This window comes from Leopardus geoffroyi, chromosome B1, assembly GCF_018350155.1.
Source record: "Leopardus geoffroyi isolate Oge1 chromosome B1, O.geoffroyi_Oge1_pat1.0, whole genome shotgun sequence".
NCBI classification, from domain to species: Eukaryota; Metazoa; Chordata; class Mammalia; order Carnivora; family Felidae; genus Leopardus; species Leopardus geoffroyi.
Genome location: NC_059327.1, coordinates 86,872,784 through 86,888,325, shown reverse-complemented (window position 1 = coordinate 86,888,325; position 15,542 = coordinate 86,872,784). Strand labels below are relative to the sequence as shown.

Here is a 15,542-nt window from a genome sequence, read left to right as displayed (position 1 = left end):
TTCCAACAGCCCTGTCTTGTACAATGAGGTAAACTGAAGGATGGAAACTCTGTTCAGTGGATGATAGAGCAGAAAGATAGAAGGAATCAGAATCTCTGGTGATGTGGAGATGTAAAATGAGATTTCAAAATAGAACAAGCAAGCCTAGCTAAGAGTTTTGTTTAAATGGGGTCAGGGGGCCATGAGGGAGGAGGAATTTATGCAGGTCCTCATCAAAGAAACCTTGAACTTTTTGCCAGCAACAGACACTCAGCCTGGTTTTAACTCCGTCCTCGCCAGGATACCTGAATCAGTCACATTTTTCACTTCCAAAGGAGCCAACGCCATTCAAGGACAAGTTTCATTCTTTTCTTTCTCTCCTTTCTTTCTTTCTTTCTTTCTTTCTTTCTTTCTTTCTTTCTTTCTTTCTTTCCTTCTTTCTTTCTGTCTTCTTTCTTTCTTTCTTTCTTTCCTTCTTTCTTTCTCTTTTTCTTTCTTTCTTTCGACATGAACTTTTTATTTATTATTTATTTTAATGTATTTATCGTTTAATTTACATCCTAGTTATCGTATGGTGCAACAATGATTTCAGGAGTAGATTCCTTAAGCCCTTTACCCATTTAGCCCATCCCCCCTCCCACAACCCCTCCAGCAACCCTCTGTTCGTTCTCTATATTTAAGAGTCTTACGGTTTGTCCCCTTCCCTGTTTTTATATATTTTTTTGCTTCCTTCCCTTATGTTCATCTGTTTTGTATCTTAACGTCCTCATATGAGTGAAGTCATATGATATTTGTCTTTCTCTGACTAATTAATTTCACTTAGCATAATACCCTCCAGTTTCCAGGACAAGTTTCAATCCCTCTTTTGCATATTAACCCAACCATACCAGTCAACTTAGTTTCAATCCCTGTTTTGCACAGAGTTCCCAAATGAGAACTGCATTCATGACCTTTTTTCTTCATAACTCTGCCCTTTCTTTGTCTTCCTCAGAACACAAGTCACCTGACTCTGTGTCTCTTGAATTGCAATTTTAATTGCCCAAATAAATGCCCGTTTGCTTATATTGTCAGTGAATTCTTTCTTGGTCATCATAGACCACACCAACCCTGGACTGCCTTCTTAAATGCTATTTTACATAAGAAAAAAAGAAAGCACTATCTTGTTTTAATCCAGTTATTTCAGGTTTCTTATCAGCTAAACACAATTTCTAACTGATAAACCACATATACTGATTGTCATCTTCCTAAAGCTTTGAAGATTTTTCTTTTTTTGTTTTTGTTTTTGTTTTGAAAGGTTTGTTTATGTTTGAGACCGAGAGAGCAGGGGAGGGGCAGAGGGAAAGGGACAGAGGATCCGATACAGGCTCCGAAGCAGTAAGCCTGATGGGGGGGCTTGAACTCACGAGCAAACTGTGAGATCATGGTCTGAGCCGAGGTCAGACCCTCAACCAAGGGTCCCTGAGGATTTCAGTAATACTATAAATGCTCTTTAAAAATAATGAGACATCGAGCGTCTTCCCGAGTCGCCTGCTTTGGAGGTCTGTCCTCACCTTGGCTCAAAATGGACCCTAACTGCTCCTGTTCCACCGGGGACTCCTCCACCTGCGCCGGCTCCTGTACATGTAAAGTGTGCAAACACACCCCCTGCGGGGACAGCTGCTGCTCCTGCTGCCCCGTGGGCTGTGCCAAGTGTGCCCAGGGCTGCATCCGCAAGGAGACACCTGATGATGCTGCTGCTGTGCCTGATGTGGGGGAGAGCCTGTTCCAGATGGAGAGAGAGCAACAGGTACGCACCTGCAGTTTCATTTCTATTTTATTTTTGTAAGAGCAAAGTTTTATTTTAAGTTTATTTATTTTTGAGGGGGTGGGAAGGGCAGAGAGAGAAGGAGAGTGAATCCCAAGCAAGTTCCACACAGTCAGCATGGAGCCCAACGCGGGGTTCAAACCCACAAACCGTGAGATCATGACCTGAACCGAAGCAGAGATGGACCCTTAACCGACTGCGCCACCCAGGCGCCCTTACACCTGCAGTTTTAAAACACATTTTTCGGGGCGCCTGGGTGGCGCAGTCGGTTAAGCGTCTGATTTCAGCCAGGTCACGATCTCGCGGTCTGTGAGTTCGAGCCCCGCTGGGCTCTGGGCTGATGGCTCAGAGCCTGGAGCCTGTTTCCGATTCTGTGTCTCCCTCTCTCTCTGCCCCTCCCCCGTTCATGCTCTGTCTCTCTCTCTACCAAAAATAAATAAACGTTGAAAAAAAAAATTAAAAAAAAACAAAACAAAACACATTTTTCATATTACCCTGTCTGTTACACTCCTGTTTCTATGAAATACAGGAATTATAATAAAAGTTGGCGACTTTAAAAAAAAAAAAAAGTGAGAAATCTTTTGCTTTATGTACTTCTCTTTTAAAGAATAAAATATGGGCTTTTTATTCTGAGCTGATTGCCATGTTTTAATTTTAATCATGAAAAAGAACATTTGGTCCATTGACAGGAAGCAGGGAATAATAATTTCATATGGCATCATTGGACCGGACCTTCCACGAGAAAGACCATGAAATACCTTTGGATGATGTTATAAATGCAGGAATACAGAGGAAATCTTGAGAGTTCCTCGAGCCCATGCAGAAAAGGAGATTAAAATTTAACTTCTGGTCATGGACAACTACAAGAGTTTGGAGTGTTCATTACTGCATCAAAGAAAACAAGGTTTTTGAAATTTGCTTTTAAACTTGTACCCGTGTCTGTCCTCCAAGAAGCAGATGCCGAGAGTTAATTAACTGTGAAACTGAAACCAGCCACTCCCACATCTGCATTAACCTGATTTACTATTCCATTGTCTTCACTTGCATAACTTTACTATTCCAGGAGACTTCTGCTCAAATAGCTTTTTTTAAAAAAAATTTTTTAACGTTTATTTATTTTTGAGAGAGAAAGAGAGAGCACAAACATGGGAGGGGCAGAGAGAGAATCCGAAGCAGGCTGCAGGCTCTGAGCCATCAGCACAGAGCCCGATGCAGGACTCGAACCCACGAACCATGAGATCATGACCTGAGCCAAAGTCAGACCCTTAACTGACTGAGTCACCCAGGTGCCCCTCAGGCAAATAACTTTATTGTTCATTCCAGGAATTTGTTTGAAAGATCATCAATTCTTGGGGCACCTGCGTGGCTCAGTTGGGGTTAAGCATCCAACTTCAGCTCAGGTCATGATCTCACCCATTCATGAGTGGGAGCCCCACGTCAGGCACATCAAGCCCCACGTCCGGCACATCAAGTCTGTGCTGACAGCTCAGAGCCTGGAGCCTGCTTCAGATTCTGTGTCTCCCTCTCTCTCGGTCCCTCCCTTGCTCGTGCTCTCTCTCAAAAATAAGTAAACGTTAAAAAAAAAAAAGATCATCAACTCTTTATTAGAAGGTATCAACATTTTTCTTACCAATACTCTTGGGACTCCGAGCCTCCTAATCCTTTTCTTGCTATTTCCACCAATCCTAAATCACTATTATGTCACTCCTCATTGAAGGACCTGTCTTAAACCAAACTGCAAAATCTCAGTAAGAACAGACTCTGCCCTTCCTTCTTTGAGACACAACAAAGTTCTCTTGAGGTGGTAATTCTCCTGTGCAACAGGGAGCATTAAATTCAATTTTATCTTGTTGGTGGTGGTGATATTTGGGCACTGGCATTTAATACATGCAAAAAATAGGGCAAAGTCAGTGAAGGAAACAGAAAGGACCTGGAAGAGGTGGAGGGAGCTGTTGCCCTCAGAAGTTCTGAGGCAGGATACAGGGAAAGCTGGAAAGGAGGAAAGGGAGAAGGAAGGTTAGGCAGCAGTCCAGTTTTCAGAGAATTTGATAAGGCCAGTGGGGACTTACCAAGTCAAATTCAATCATTCCTCAAAGTAGTCCTACATTTTGCAGGAACCCTACTGCCTTGGTGCCCCTGGTGAGCTCAGTGCACATCAGCCATGGCTGGACGCATTTTGTGGGAAGCAAGGCCTCAGCATCACAGTGGTGACGGGTGTCAGAGCAATCATACCTTTGCAGTCCCAGTAGGAGATGTAAAGACACATTTCTCCTAGCTCAGGATGCCTGATGAGCTAGCCTCTGAAAAGATACTTGCAAAAAGTGTTACCTTCTGAGAACAAGCATATCATGAATGAGAAAACTCCAAAGGAGACTAACGATGATTTTTGAATGAATTTATTAACTATAAAAATCTAGTGAAAGCAATTGGGGTTTTTCTGCATTGTTAAATATGCTAAAGACAATATCAGTTATTCAGTTATGAAAAATTAGAATAATTTAGAGTGATAGAATTTGAGAGTCCTTATTACTTTGTTTCATTTTGTTTGACTACTCACCAATTGATGTTTCCAGCTTTTGACAGTGCTATGGGCTGAATTGTGTCTCCCCAAATTCATATGTTGAAACCCTAACCCCCAAAGCGACTGTATTTGGAGACAGAACCTTTAGGAAGGCAATAAAGGTTAAATGAGGTCATAAAGGCAGCACCCTAATCCAAAAGGATTATTAGGCTTGATGAAGTTATGGGGTGATGGGGGGTTCGTGGGGTCCCAAGCCAACGGCCAAGAAAGAATTCTTGAAGACATCATTGGTGCAAAAAGTGATTTTATTAAAACACGGGGACAGGACCTGTGGGCAGGAAGAGCTGTACTGGGGTTGGGGGGCGGAGGGCGGGGGGGACTGTTTTATGGAGTCCAGGGAGGAAAAGTCAAGAGGGAGTTTCCAAAGAGACTTTCACATGCTAAAGACTTACTGGAGGCCTAGCTATTGTCAAGCTAAGGTTGTTTTTCCCCCTAGCAAGGCATTAATATTAAGACAGTAGGGAGTTCCTGGACTTCAGGCTATGATGAGATTGCATTTTTCTGGTAAACTTGTGGAGACTCTTACCAGTTTAACCATTTGGGTTTTTTTGTCCTTTCCTGTTTTGGAGTAGCTGGGAGTGTCCAAGGAATACCATGCATGTCCCACAGGGGGAGGGGATGGGTACTAACTTGTACTTCACCCTCAGCTTGCCTCACTCTCCCTCATCAGGCTTATAAGAAGAGAGAGGTGCCCGGTTGGCTCAGTCAGTAGAACATGCAACTCTTGATCTAAGGGTCGTGACCTTGAGCCCCAACTTGGGCATAGAGATTACTTAAAAAAAAAAAAAAAAAAGAGAGAGAGAGAGACAGAGACAGAGAGATTTCCCTTGCCCTCCAGCCTGTCTGTGTGCTATTTTTATGTAGCTTTGCCCCAGACCGCTAACGTTAATAGGGGAACTAGCAGAACTGCTGGGCAAACAGTGGTGCTAAGCAGGAAGTCTCAACAGTAGAAAAACTACACTTTCTCCTACATTTATTGGGCTCCTTCTCCCCAACTTCTATTTTGAGGTTGCTCCAATCTTACAAGAAAAAGAAAGCCTTACCTGGGGCTTTATTCCATTGTTTTTCATCGGTCTCCAGCCTTCCAGTCCCAGTAATCAGTGCACTCTGGTTTCTTCCACCATCACCATGCCTACCTGCAACTGTTCACAATGAGCTAAAGAGCCACCTTCTAACTCAAATTCAAAGGATTCAGTCCCCACCTTGATCTCTTGGGAGCAGTTATCACTGCTACACCTGTCTAGAAACTTATTGTCCCCTTTATATATATATATATATATATATATATATATATATATATATACATAATATTTTTTATTATTTTAGAGAGAGTGTGTGCACAAGCAGGCAAGAGGCAGAAGGAGAGAGGGGCAGACAGATAGAGAAAGCTAATCTTAAACAGACTCCACTCTCAGCCCGCCAAGGCTCAACCCCACGACCCTGGGACCGTGACCCAAGCAGAAATCAAGATTCGGACAGTCAATCCATTGGGGCACCCAGGTGCCCCATTTGTCCCCTTGCTTCTAAGACACCAATCTCTTGTTCTCCTCTGACCAGGCCTCAAGTCTCTTTCCCTTCCACCAATCCTTAAAGGTACGTGTTTCACGGGGATTTCATCCTTACTGCTTTTCTTATCTCACTCTAAAGGCTTTCTGTGGGTGATCTCACCATCTATGGCTTCAACTCCTGGGCTCTTAAGTGTTTGGCCCTGACCCTACTATGAACTCCAGGTCCACCATTTTATTTGTCTACAAAGTGACTCCCCCTGGGGGTTCCACGGGCACATCACAATTATATGTTCTGACCTTAACTCAGTGTTTTGTGTCCCTGAGAGCAGCATTTGTACCTGTTTTCCTTATTTGGTACTGTTATCCACCAGTCACAGGAGTCATCCCTAGACTCTGTACTCTCCTCCCTCCTTCGACCCTTAGATTTAATCTGTCACTCAACCCTATGGTTTCTGTCTCCTTCATGATTCTTTTCCACCATCACTGCCCCCACTTTATTCATTGAGAAAGGATTAGAGATGTGCATCAGAATCACGTGTGTGTGTGTGTGTGTGTGTGTGTGTGTGTGTGTGTCTTATGCCCCTCCTCCAGAGATCTGAGCCAGCATATACTCTTCCTTACCTGCATTGTTCTTATTCTTCCCTGATCTCCAGTCCATCTCCCACACGGCTGACAGAAAGACCTTTCTTTTCAAAATTTTTTTAAAAATGTTTTTGAGAGCGAGCACAAGTCGGACAGGGGCAGAGAAAAGAGGACAGAGGATCAGAAGCAGGCTCTGCGCTGACAGAAGACAGCCCAATGTGGGGCTGGAACTCACAAATTTCGAGATCGTGACCTGAGCCGAAGTCAGACGTTCAACCAACTGAGCCACCCAGAATGATCTTTCAAAAATGCAACCTTGATTGTACTGCAAACTGTCTACTTATTTTTTCAAAGGTTCTTCAGAACCTTCAGGTTCTTTATCCTGAAGAATAAAGTCCAAACTCCTCTGGAAACCCTTCACGCTTTGGTTCTTGCCAGTAGCTTCCACCTCATCTCTTGCCACTCCCTCCTGGGCACCCTGCACTCAAGCCATATCAAAGTGTGGTACTTGCTGTTCCTGGAACATCCGTCCTTCTTTGCCTTGCTGTTCTCGGTGGATATCACCCCTCATTCCTTCCTACTTAGAAGTCACCTTGTTCCAAAAGGCTCCCCTGATTTCTCCAGGCAAATAGGAATTCTCTGTGTTTCCACAGTACCTCGTTCATATCATGATTCTATATTTATTATCGGATAATTATATTTGTGTTTATACAACGTCTCACCCACTAAACTGTGAACGGACTGTTCAGTTCATTGTTGTACGTGCCCTAACGTAGAGCCTGGCACAGAATATGTACTCAACAAAATGTTGACTGAATGAAATTTTGAAATGAGTAAGTTTTATATTTTTCTGATTTCTTAAAGTACACAGTGTTTAATATATCTTAAATAATACTACTGACCCATTCTTAGGATAGAATTGCCCTCTAAAACCCTTTTAATGATAACAGTTTATATTTAAACAGTACTTTTAACTTTTCAAAGCACCTTTCCCCCAACACTTATTACAAGTATTTCCAAACATATGGAAAAGAAAAAGAATTGTAAGTGAATACCCATACACCCATCACCTAGATTCTAATTTGACATATTTTTATATTTGCAGAATACTTTTTATGGGCTAATTTTGTTATCACCTTTTATTTCATGTAATGACTAAGGTATGATTCTATGTTTTATAGATAAGGAAACTGAGACCAAGAGGGCTTAATGACTTCCTAAGGAGATTATTTCCTGGAGTTGTGATCAACTTGTGCCAGCTGACTCATCCTTACCTTCTGGGTGTTAGATAAATAACCCTCCTCTGAAAAGTATTTTGAATATTCTTGCTAATGAAAAGCTTCCAATTCTGTAAGATAGGAGAATCAGCAAAATCATGGGAAAACCAACAAGAAAACATTTCTAGCTCATAAGTCACTCAAAGAGGAATCCAATCTTGGATATTCTTCCCCCTTAATGCTCCCCCCCCCCCCCCCACTTCATTCCTGGTTAGTCATTTCCGGCCCAATTGGAGAAGTTTCTTTCATTCTTTTCTAGTACCAGATGCAGATCTAAATTATCTTTCATTTCAGCTGGTCAACTCTCTCCTGCCTTTTCTTTTTTAATGTTTATTTATTTATTTTTAGAGAGAAAGAGAGTGCGAGCCGGGGAAGGGCAGAGAGAGGGAGAGAGAGAGAATCCCAAGCAGGCTCACACTGTCAGCACAGAGCCCCATGAAAGGCTCCATCCCACAAACCATGAGATCATGACCTGAGCAGAAATCTAGAGTGGGATGTTCAACAGACTGAGCCATACAGGCGCCCCTCTCCTGCCTTTTCATGTGCCAAGAATACACGATCTCCAATTAAAACATGACCCTAATTCATATCTTTGCCTAGCTCACAAAACATCAACCACTTTCATTTTCTACCAAATTAAGTCTGGTATAATCTCTGCCATCCACACTATAACCTATCTAAGCATCTGTCTTCTTACCTTAGCTTCCATCCTACATAACCAAGAAGAGTTGTTTCCGCAAATACAACCAGGGCTTTCTGCTTACTTCCTTTCTTCGTGTATAAATCACCACCGCTCCCCTCCCAAATTCCACATGTGTTGAATTCTAGACCTCCTAGTCATGGCCCAACTCATGCCAATTCTAATAAACCTAGAACACCCAAGCCGGTTATAACCTCGATTGTCACGCTTGTGGATCTTGTGGCACTGATTTTAATCTACCTTGTAGAGCTTTATAGTCTGATTTCTCTTGCCATCTTCTGCCCCCTTTGCCTGAGTAGAGCACCCTTGAAGAAAGGGACATTGTCTTATCCATCATGGCCTTCGCACACAGTCGGTGCTTTACACGCTCAATTTCGTTTAACGAAACATATACTTCCGAAGGGACCGGAGGCGAACGCCCTTTGCTGTATTCACACATACACGCACATACAGATGCTGTCTTCCACCTGGGCACACACACGTGTCCCCAGGGCCACAGGCCTGAACTGTCTCGGGATCCTCTGCCTGTGGGCGCTTCCATTCCAGCCAGCGGAAGGGGAGGCTCATTCCTTTAAGACACTCTAACAGATACTTGTTATTTTAGATCTTCTACAGCCTCCGCCCTACGAAGAGCTTAAGATCTCCTTCCTTTCAAAATACTACTATTCCGAGTCAGGGAGCCGCAGCCTGGTCGCGCCAGGGTCCGGTCCCACGGATCCCCCCTCCTGGTCCCGTTTGGTCGCGCCCGCTTTGTCAGCGCGCTGCGCTAGCCGGTTACCCTCCAGCTCTCGCCGGCCGGCGGCAGACCGAGCTGCTGCTCCCTGAGCTGCCGTAGCTCCCGCGTCTCCCTCCCGGGCTTGTCTGCTCAGCACTGCCCTCAGGCCTGGGCTGGGCGACTAGGAGCCTGGGAGCATCCGCTCAGAAGGTCCCCGAGAGTCTGCTCGTTTCGCCCGCCTCGGCCTCGGCCAGGCTCCGCTCCTCCCGCGCGCGAGGGGCCTCGGCGGTTGTGGCGGCGGCGCCCGGCATGTATCAGAGCCCGCGGCGGCTCTGCTCCGCCCTGCTGCAGAGGGACGCGTCCGGCCTGCGCCGCCTGCCCACCCCCGGGCTGCGCCGCCAGTCGCCTCCGCCGGCGGCCGCCCCCCGGCCCGCGTCCCCCCGGCTCCTGGCGGCGGCCTCAGCGGCCTCGGGCGCCGCGAGGTCGTGTTCCCGAACAGGTGAGTGCGCGGTACCGGGCGGAGAACCCCGCCGCTGCCGACCCGCGGCCGCCTCCGGCGGACGGCGCGGAATGAATGGGAAGCCCGGGGCTGCCAGGGTGTGGGGGTCTGGCCGGGAAGCCGGCCCTCCTCTCCCCGAGCAGACGACTCTTCCCGTTTTCCGCTTTCCCCTTGCCCTGCCTGTCCTGGGGTTTGCGTCCAGTAAGAACTGGAACACCTTTCAGGGTCCCGTTTGATCCTTGGATGCGGTGCCTTTGGTATTTCTCGCTCTTAACGCTAAATGTGCCCCTTCCAAGGCCGCAAATTAACTTGTGTCTGTTTTACTTCCTATTGCGCTAATTAAGCAAATTTTGTGCAAAAAAAAAAAAGCCATCGAAAGTGGTATTTTTTGATCATGGAGCTTGCATGATTTAGATGTTATGAATTTCTTTAAAGTTATGCTGACTACATTATAACACACATTGACTGGTTTTACATTTACGTATTTGGATTTTTCCGGAGTCTTCCACTCTTACTACTTAGGTCAATCTGTGTGTACTGTATACCTGGGTTAAGATCTTGTAAAGGCGATGCCTTCGTTTGTCAAGAGCCAATGTGATACATCACATACATACCCTGGACTTTACCTTTTTTGCCACCTCCGTTTCTGCCTGAGGACACATTGCTGAGGCTAAAAATTACGTACAAAGTAATGATACTGTTTTAAATAAGAATGAAGGTTCTCTTTCAAATCTGGCAATTACTACATCACACTGAAAAGTGTATCTTGGCCATGCTCAAGTTAGGTTATTGCTGTTTAAGACCTTTGTATAGCCATCCTAGGTTATAAATACATTTTCCTCAGAAAGTTTTGGATTGATTTAAGAACTGAGCAGTAGAAAAAATATGTTTAATGGGACTTTCTTTTATTAATGAAAGTGATAATCTAAAATCTAAACGTGATTGAAGCCAAGACTTTAAACTCTTCGGGGTTCCTAGGTGGCTCTGTAGGTTAAGCCTCCGACTTCAGTTCAGGTCATGCATGATCTGTTTCTTGAGTTCGAGCCCTGCTTGGGATTCTGTCTCCCTCTCTCTGCCCATCCCCCACTTGCACTGTCTCTCTCAAAAAACAAATAAACATTAAAAAACAAAAAGACTTTAAACTCTTCTCAGATTATTAGCAGATGTTTAGGCTGAGATGTACCTTTAAAATTAGGATGCTAAACTGGTTACTTTAGACTCAACTCCATATTATTCTTTACAAAGGGTGAACTTGACAGTCCTATTCAGCTTTTTTGGTTTTTTTGTTTTTTATAGTGTGATGAACATGTCGATTACATGAAATTCACAGGGTTTCTTTTTTTTTTTTTTCCCCCCAGCTCTGTAGGAATTTGGCACATTGTGTGAAAATAGCTGTTAGGATGGGTGCCACCTAATAACTGTTAGTGTTTTTTCTTGCTGGAAATTTTCAAGAGGAATGTTGTTTGGTTTGAAGAAGAAGAGGTAAAAGAGAAAGCCAGTTAGTGTCTTCTCCAGAACCGGCTCAGATCTCAAAGTCCCTTAGGCAGAGTTTGTCCGTAGTTAATCTTGGGAATACAGATAGCTTGTGTGATACAGATAGCTGTGGTGTTGGCTGAGGAAAAAAGGTCAGGTTAGAGTATTTGGAACATTAGGCTTTTGATACAGGTATTTAACGAACTTTTTAAAAAGTCTCTGAAACCCCCTAGTTTTACAAATAAAGAAACTGAAAGGCCTTAGGATGCTTATGATATCATAGACAGTTACTATAAATCTAGGCAGTTTTCCTTTTTCATGCAGTTTTAGCTTCAGCTACTTGTTAGAGAAGAAATGTGAATACATTCATTTACTCATTGCTGGATCACTCATTCATTCAGGAAGTCTTTGCAGAATGCCTTACACACACTGTAGGTGCTTTATTACAGGAAGTAAAAGAATGTGAGCCTTAGTCTGCCTTTATAGAGTTTACTGTCTAATAAGAGAGAAGAACTTACAAAAAGAAATAACTGTTGAATGAAATGAAACACCTTTTATTCTCTTACAGTTAGAGGTTTGCTCATGACACAAGGGTGCCAGAAATGGGGAGGTCCCTTTCAGCAAAGGTGATCTTTTTAGCCTTCAAGAAGTAATTGGTATTTGAGCTGGGCCTTGAAGCATGGTTAAGATTGAAAGAAATTAAATCATTTTATTTGGGAAAAGGCAGGAACAAAAAGGGAAAAGCATGAAGCATGGAAGCAGCTGGCAGGGTGAGAGAAGAATCCCCCAGTAAAATGTTTTCCAAAGAGCCCCAGAACCAGCATTCAGTGCTTTTAGAAATGGCAGACTAATGGATCCTACTAGAGACCTATTAAAAGAATTGGTTCCACATTACTTAACAGATTCCACATTACTTAACAAGCTAACAATAAGAATAAACCTCCCCATTATTCTTCCATGCCCCGAAGTTTAGACATCTGGCAAGAGAAGTCCTCAGGTAGCTGAAAGCTACTCTTCCCTCCAGAGAGTCTCTTGTCGAGGCTTGGGGGTAGGTGATGAGTCCCAACCCTTGACTCCATTTGATAATCGTTTCCTTCCTAACATAGGTCCCTTGGCAGTCCATCAGAGGTCACTAGAAAGACGAGTACAGTCATCACATCCTAGGTTATTAGAATTTAGAGGGAAACTTGGAAACAACTTCAGTGTTTTGCTGTCTTTTCTCACACAAGGACAGCACCCCCATAAAGAAGTAGCAATTGCCACAGTTACTGTACTGGATGAAATGCCATCGGGAGTCATCTGTGGGTTTATAAGTGCTGTCTTCCAGATCCCTCCCCCTCAGATAATTAAGAGTTTGGCTGAATGACTGTTCACCACCCCTGGAACATGTTGCTTTTTTTCTTGGGACAATTTTAAAAGCAAATACCATCTCATTTCAGGAGGTGGCTTTATTTAGTATGTCCCTTAACTCTGTGAGTAAGCTGTTGATGAGAGAGAAGAAATAGGAAAGCTTGTAATTATCAAGTTCCTACAGAATAAATTGCTTTCCTTGTGGGAGAACTAAGGTATCATTTTCCTGTAGCATTCAGTGCTAATAGTTTAAATAGTGAGCTATTGGGGGTGTTTGAGTTAATAACCATAGCTCCAGAATCACATTCAACACATTTACGTATGAACCTTTGCAAAGCATTTAATCTTGCTTACTGTCTCAACACTGGACTTGACCTAGAAAAAATAAAGAAGATAAATTGACATCATTCAGTCCACAAGTTTTATTGAATACAGTATACTTAAAAGGCCAAATATTGTATCACATGACTGTGTCAGGAATTGAGAAGAAAGAGAAATCAGTGTGGCTGGATTTGTTGGGAAGCAAAGTGCTTTTGAATAGGTGAAAGGAGGGTACATCCCTGGAAGGGAGCACAGTGATGACAGGCAGGGCGAAAAGACCACATGAGAAGGTGGCAGGTATGGAAGCAGTGATGAATGAATACCATCAGAAAAGATGTACTTCTAGAATCTGGGACAGTTGTTAAAAGACAGATTTCTTGTCTTTCACCTATGTACTTGAATCATTTCCTCGTAGGAGAAGCCTGGGGTGTGTGTGTGTGTGTGTGTGTGTGTGTGTGTGTGTGTGTGTGTGTATTCATTTTGAGAGAGAGAGAATATCCCAAGCAGGCTCCACACTGTCAGCACGGAGCTCAAACACATGGGGCTCAAACCCACGAACTGCCAGATCATGACCTGACCCAAAATCAAGAGTCGGGACGCTTGGAGGCTTACCCGACTGAGCCACCCAAGCACCCCAAGTTGTATATTTAACAAGTGCCCCAGGTGATTCTTTCTGGAAAACTTGGCGAGTATTTTATAAGCTCCACTCCTCCTTTCAAAAGTATTTATTTCTGGAAAATTTGAGAAACCTGGGAGAGGATTCTGGAGGAGTGTTAGGATCTTTGAACTTGGGCTCCAAGGCAATTTAGGAGGCCTCTGAGTAAGAACATTTACCTGAACAAAAAGCAGGCTTTAAGAAAGGGAAGGAGGGGCGCCTGGGTGGCTCAGTCAGTTAAGTGTCTGACTTTGGCTCAGGTCATGATCTCACAGTTCATGAGTTCGGGCTTGCGTTGGGCTCTGTGCTGACAGCTCAGAGTCTGGAGCCTGCTTCGGATTCTGTGTCTCCCTCTCTCTCTGCACCCCCACCCCCACTCACGCTCTGGCTCTCTCTCTCAAAAAATAAACAAACATTAAAAAATTTTTTAAAAAAAGGAAAGAATTGGTGCATTTAAGGAAATTCAGTGAGGAAAAATTTGAGACTGACATTGTCATGGAAGTGTAGCAGTGTGGATAAATGTAGTATCATGTAGATTTCAATGATGTTTACTAATGAATAAATGAGGCGATTTCCAAATTTTTTTGGAAGGAGGAGGAAGAAAAGAGGAAGTGTCTATATTTTCTTAAATTCTTTTTTTTTTAAGGTTTACTTATTTTTGAGAGAGAGAGAGAGAGAGAGAGTGTGTGTGTGTGTGAGTGGGGGAGGGGCAGAGAGAAAGAGACACAGAATCTAAAGCTCCAGGCTCTGAACTATGCTTGATGCAGGCTCGAACTCATGAATGTAAGATCGTGACCTGAGCCAAAGTCGGCCGCTTAACCGATTGAGCCACCTGGGCACCCCTATATTTGCTTAAATTCTTTTTTTTTAACGTTTATTTATATTTGGGAGACAGCAGGGGAGGAACAGAGAGAGGGGGAGACACAGAATCCGAAACAGGCTCCAGGCTCTGAGCTGTCAGCACAGAGCCTGACACGGGACTCGAACCCACGAACCGTGAGATCATGACCTGAGCTGAAGTTAGTCGCTCGACCGACTGAGCCACCCAGGCGCCCCATTTGCTTAAATTCTAATCAGGATTTATATACTTGAAAATGGTTATCATACTTGAATAAATACTGAGAAATTCAAGGATAATGTGCATGGGTGTTTGGCTCTGTACTAAACTCAGTTGGGGGCGCCTGGGTGGCTCAGTCGGTTAAGCGTCCCGACTTCAACTCAGGTCACAATCTTGCGGTCCGTGAGTTCGAGCCCCGTGTCGGGCTCTGTGCTGATGACTCGAAGCCTGGAGCCTGCTTCAGATTCTGTGTCTTCCTCTTTCTCTGCCCCTCCCCCGTTCATGCTCTGTCTCTCTCTGTCTTAAAAATAAATAAACGTTTAAAAAAAATTAAAAAAAAAAAAAAACTCAATTGTACTTTCATGAAAAGCAGCCAAAATATTTTGAATTTATTGTTATTCTTAGAATAGGTGAAAACCAGCCTTCCCACAGGAAGGAGTAATACCTCAAGTGGATGATTTTAGCTGGTGTCAAAGCAACACTTAACATACCGGTTACCAAGAATTCAGTATCTGTTGTGGGCAGGAGTGCTCAGGGGAAAGAAGGATAAAGAAAATTACTACTTTGAATGTCTCCCCAGAAATAACTTTTTTCTCCTTTCAGTATCAAAAAATGCCTGGGGGAGGGGTGGGGCACCTGGGTGGCTCAGTCAGTTAAGCTTCTGACTTCCCTCCAGGTCATGATTTCAAGGTTCATGGGATGGAGCCCTGCATTTGGCTCCATGCTGACAGTGTGGAGCCTACTTGGGACTCTCTCTGCCCTTCCCCCACTTGTGCTTTCTCTCAAATAAATTGATTTTTAAAAATACCTGGGCCCACTCAGATCTTCTGAATTTTAACTCATGGGGCCTGAGCATCCGATGATTCTGATGCATAGCCCAGGCGGAGAGCCTCTTACCACACAGATTTGTTTTACTGCCAGTGAGGAGATTTGTTTTACTAAATGCATAGCAGCCTGCTAGAAATTTCTTACCAGTGCATTGATTCTCATGCCTCCAAAAGTTAGATTCTGCTGTTAGATGATGAGGGACTGTGCAGAGAA

At 43.8% G+C, this 15,542-nt stretch overlaps 1 protein-coding gene and 1 pseudogene across 4 annotated transcripts in view; both read left to right on the top strand.

Annotated features, from left to right (window-relative positions):
* Positions 1 to 1,402: 1,402 nt before the first annotated feature.
* LOC123592421 lies at positions 1,403 to 1,725 on the top strand (annotated as a pseudogene).
* A 6,930-nt stretch (positions 1,726 to 8,655) lies between these two features.
* Positions 8,656 to 15,542, top strand: part of NOCT (nocturnin) — a 28,886-nt gene continuing 21,999 nt past the window's right edge. The window contains exon 1 of one of the 4 annotated variants that reach the window (XM_045467329.1): positions 8,656 to 9,645. In XM_045467329.1, coding sequence (XP_045323285.1) covers positions 9,456 to 9,645 — 190 coding nt within the window. In that variant the 5' untranslated portion in view covers positions 8,656 to 9,455. The remainder of the gene's footprint in view (positions 9,646 to 15,542) is intronic. The other 3 variants (XM_045467332.1, XM_045467340.1, XM_045467370.1) reach the window with 3 other exon arrangements.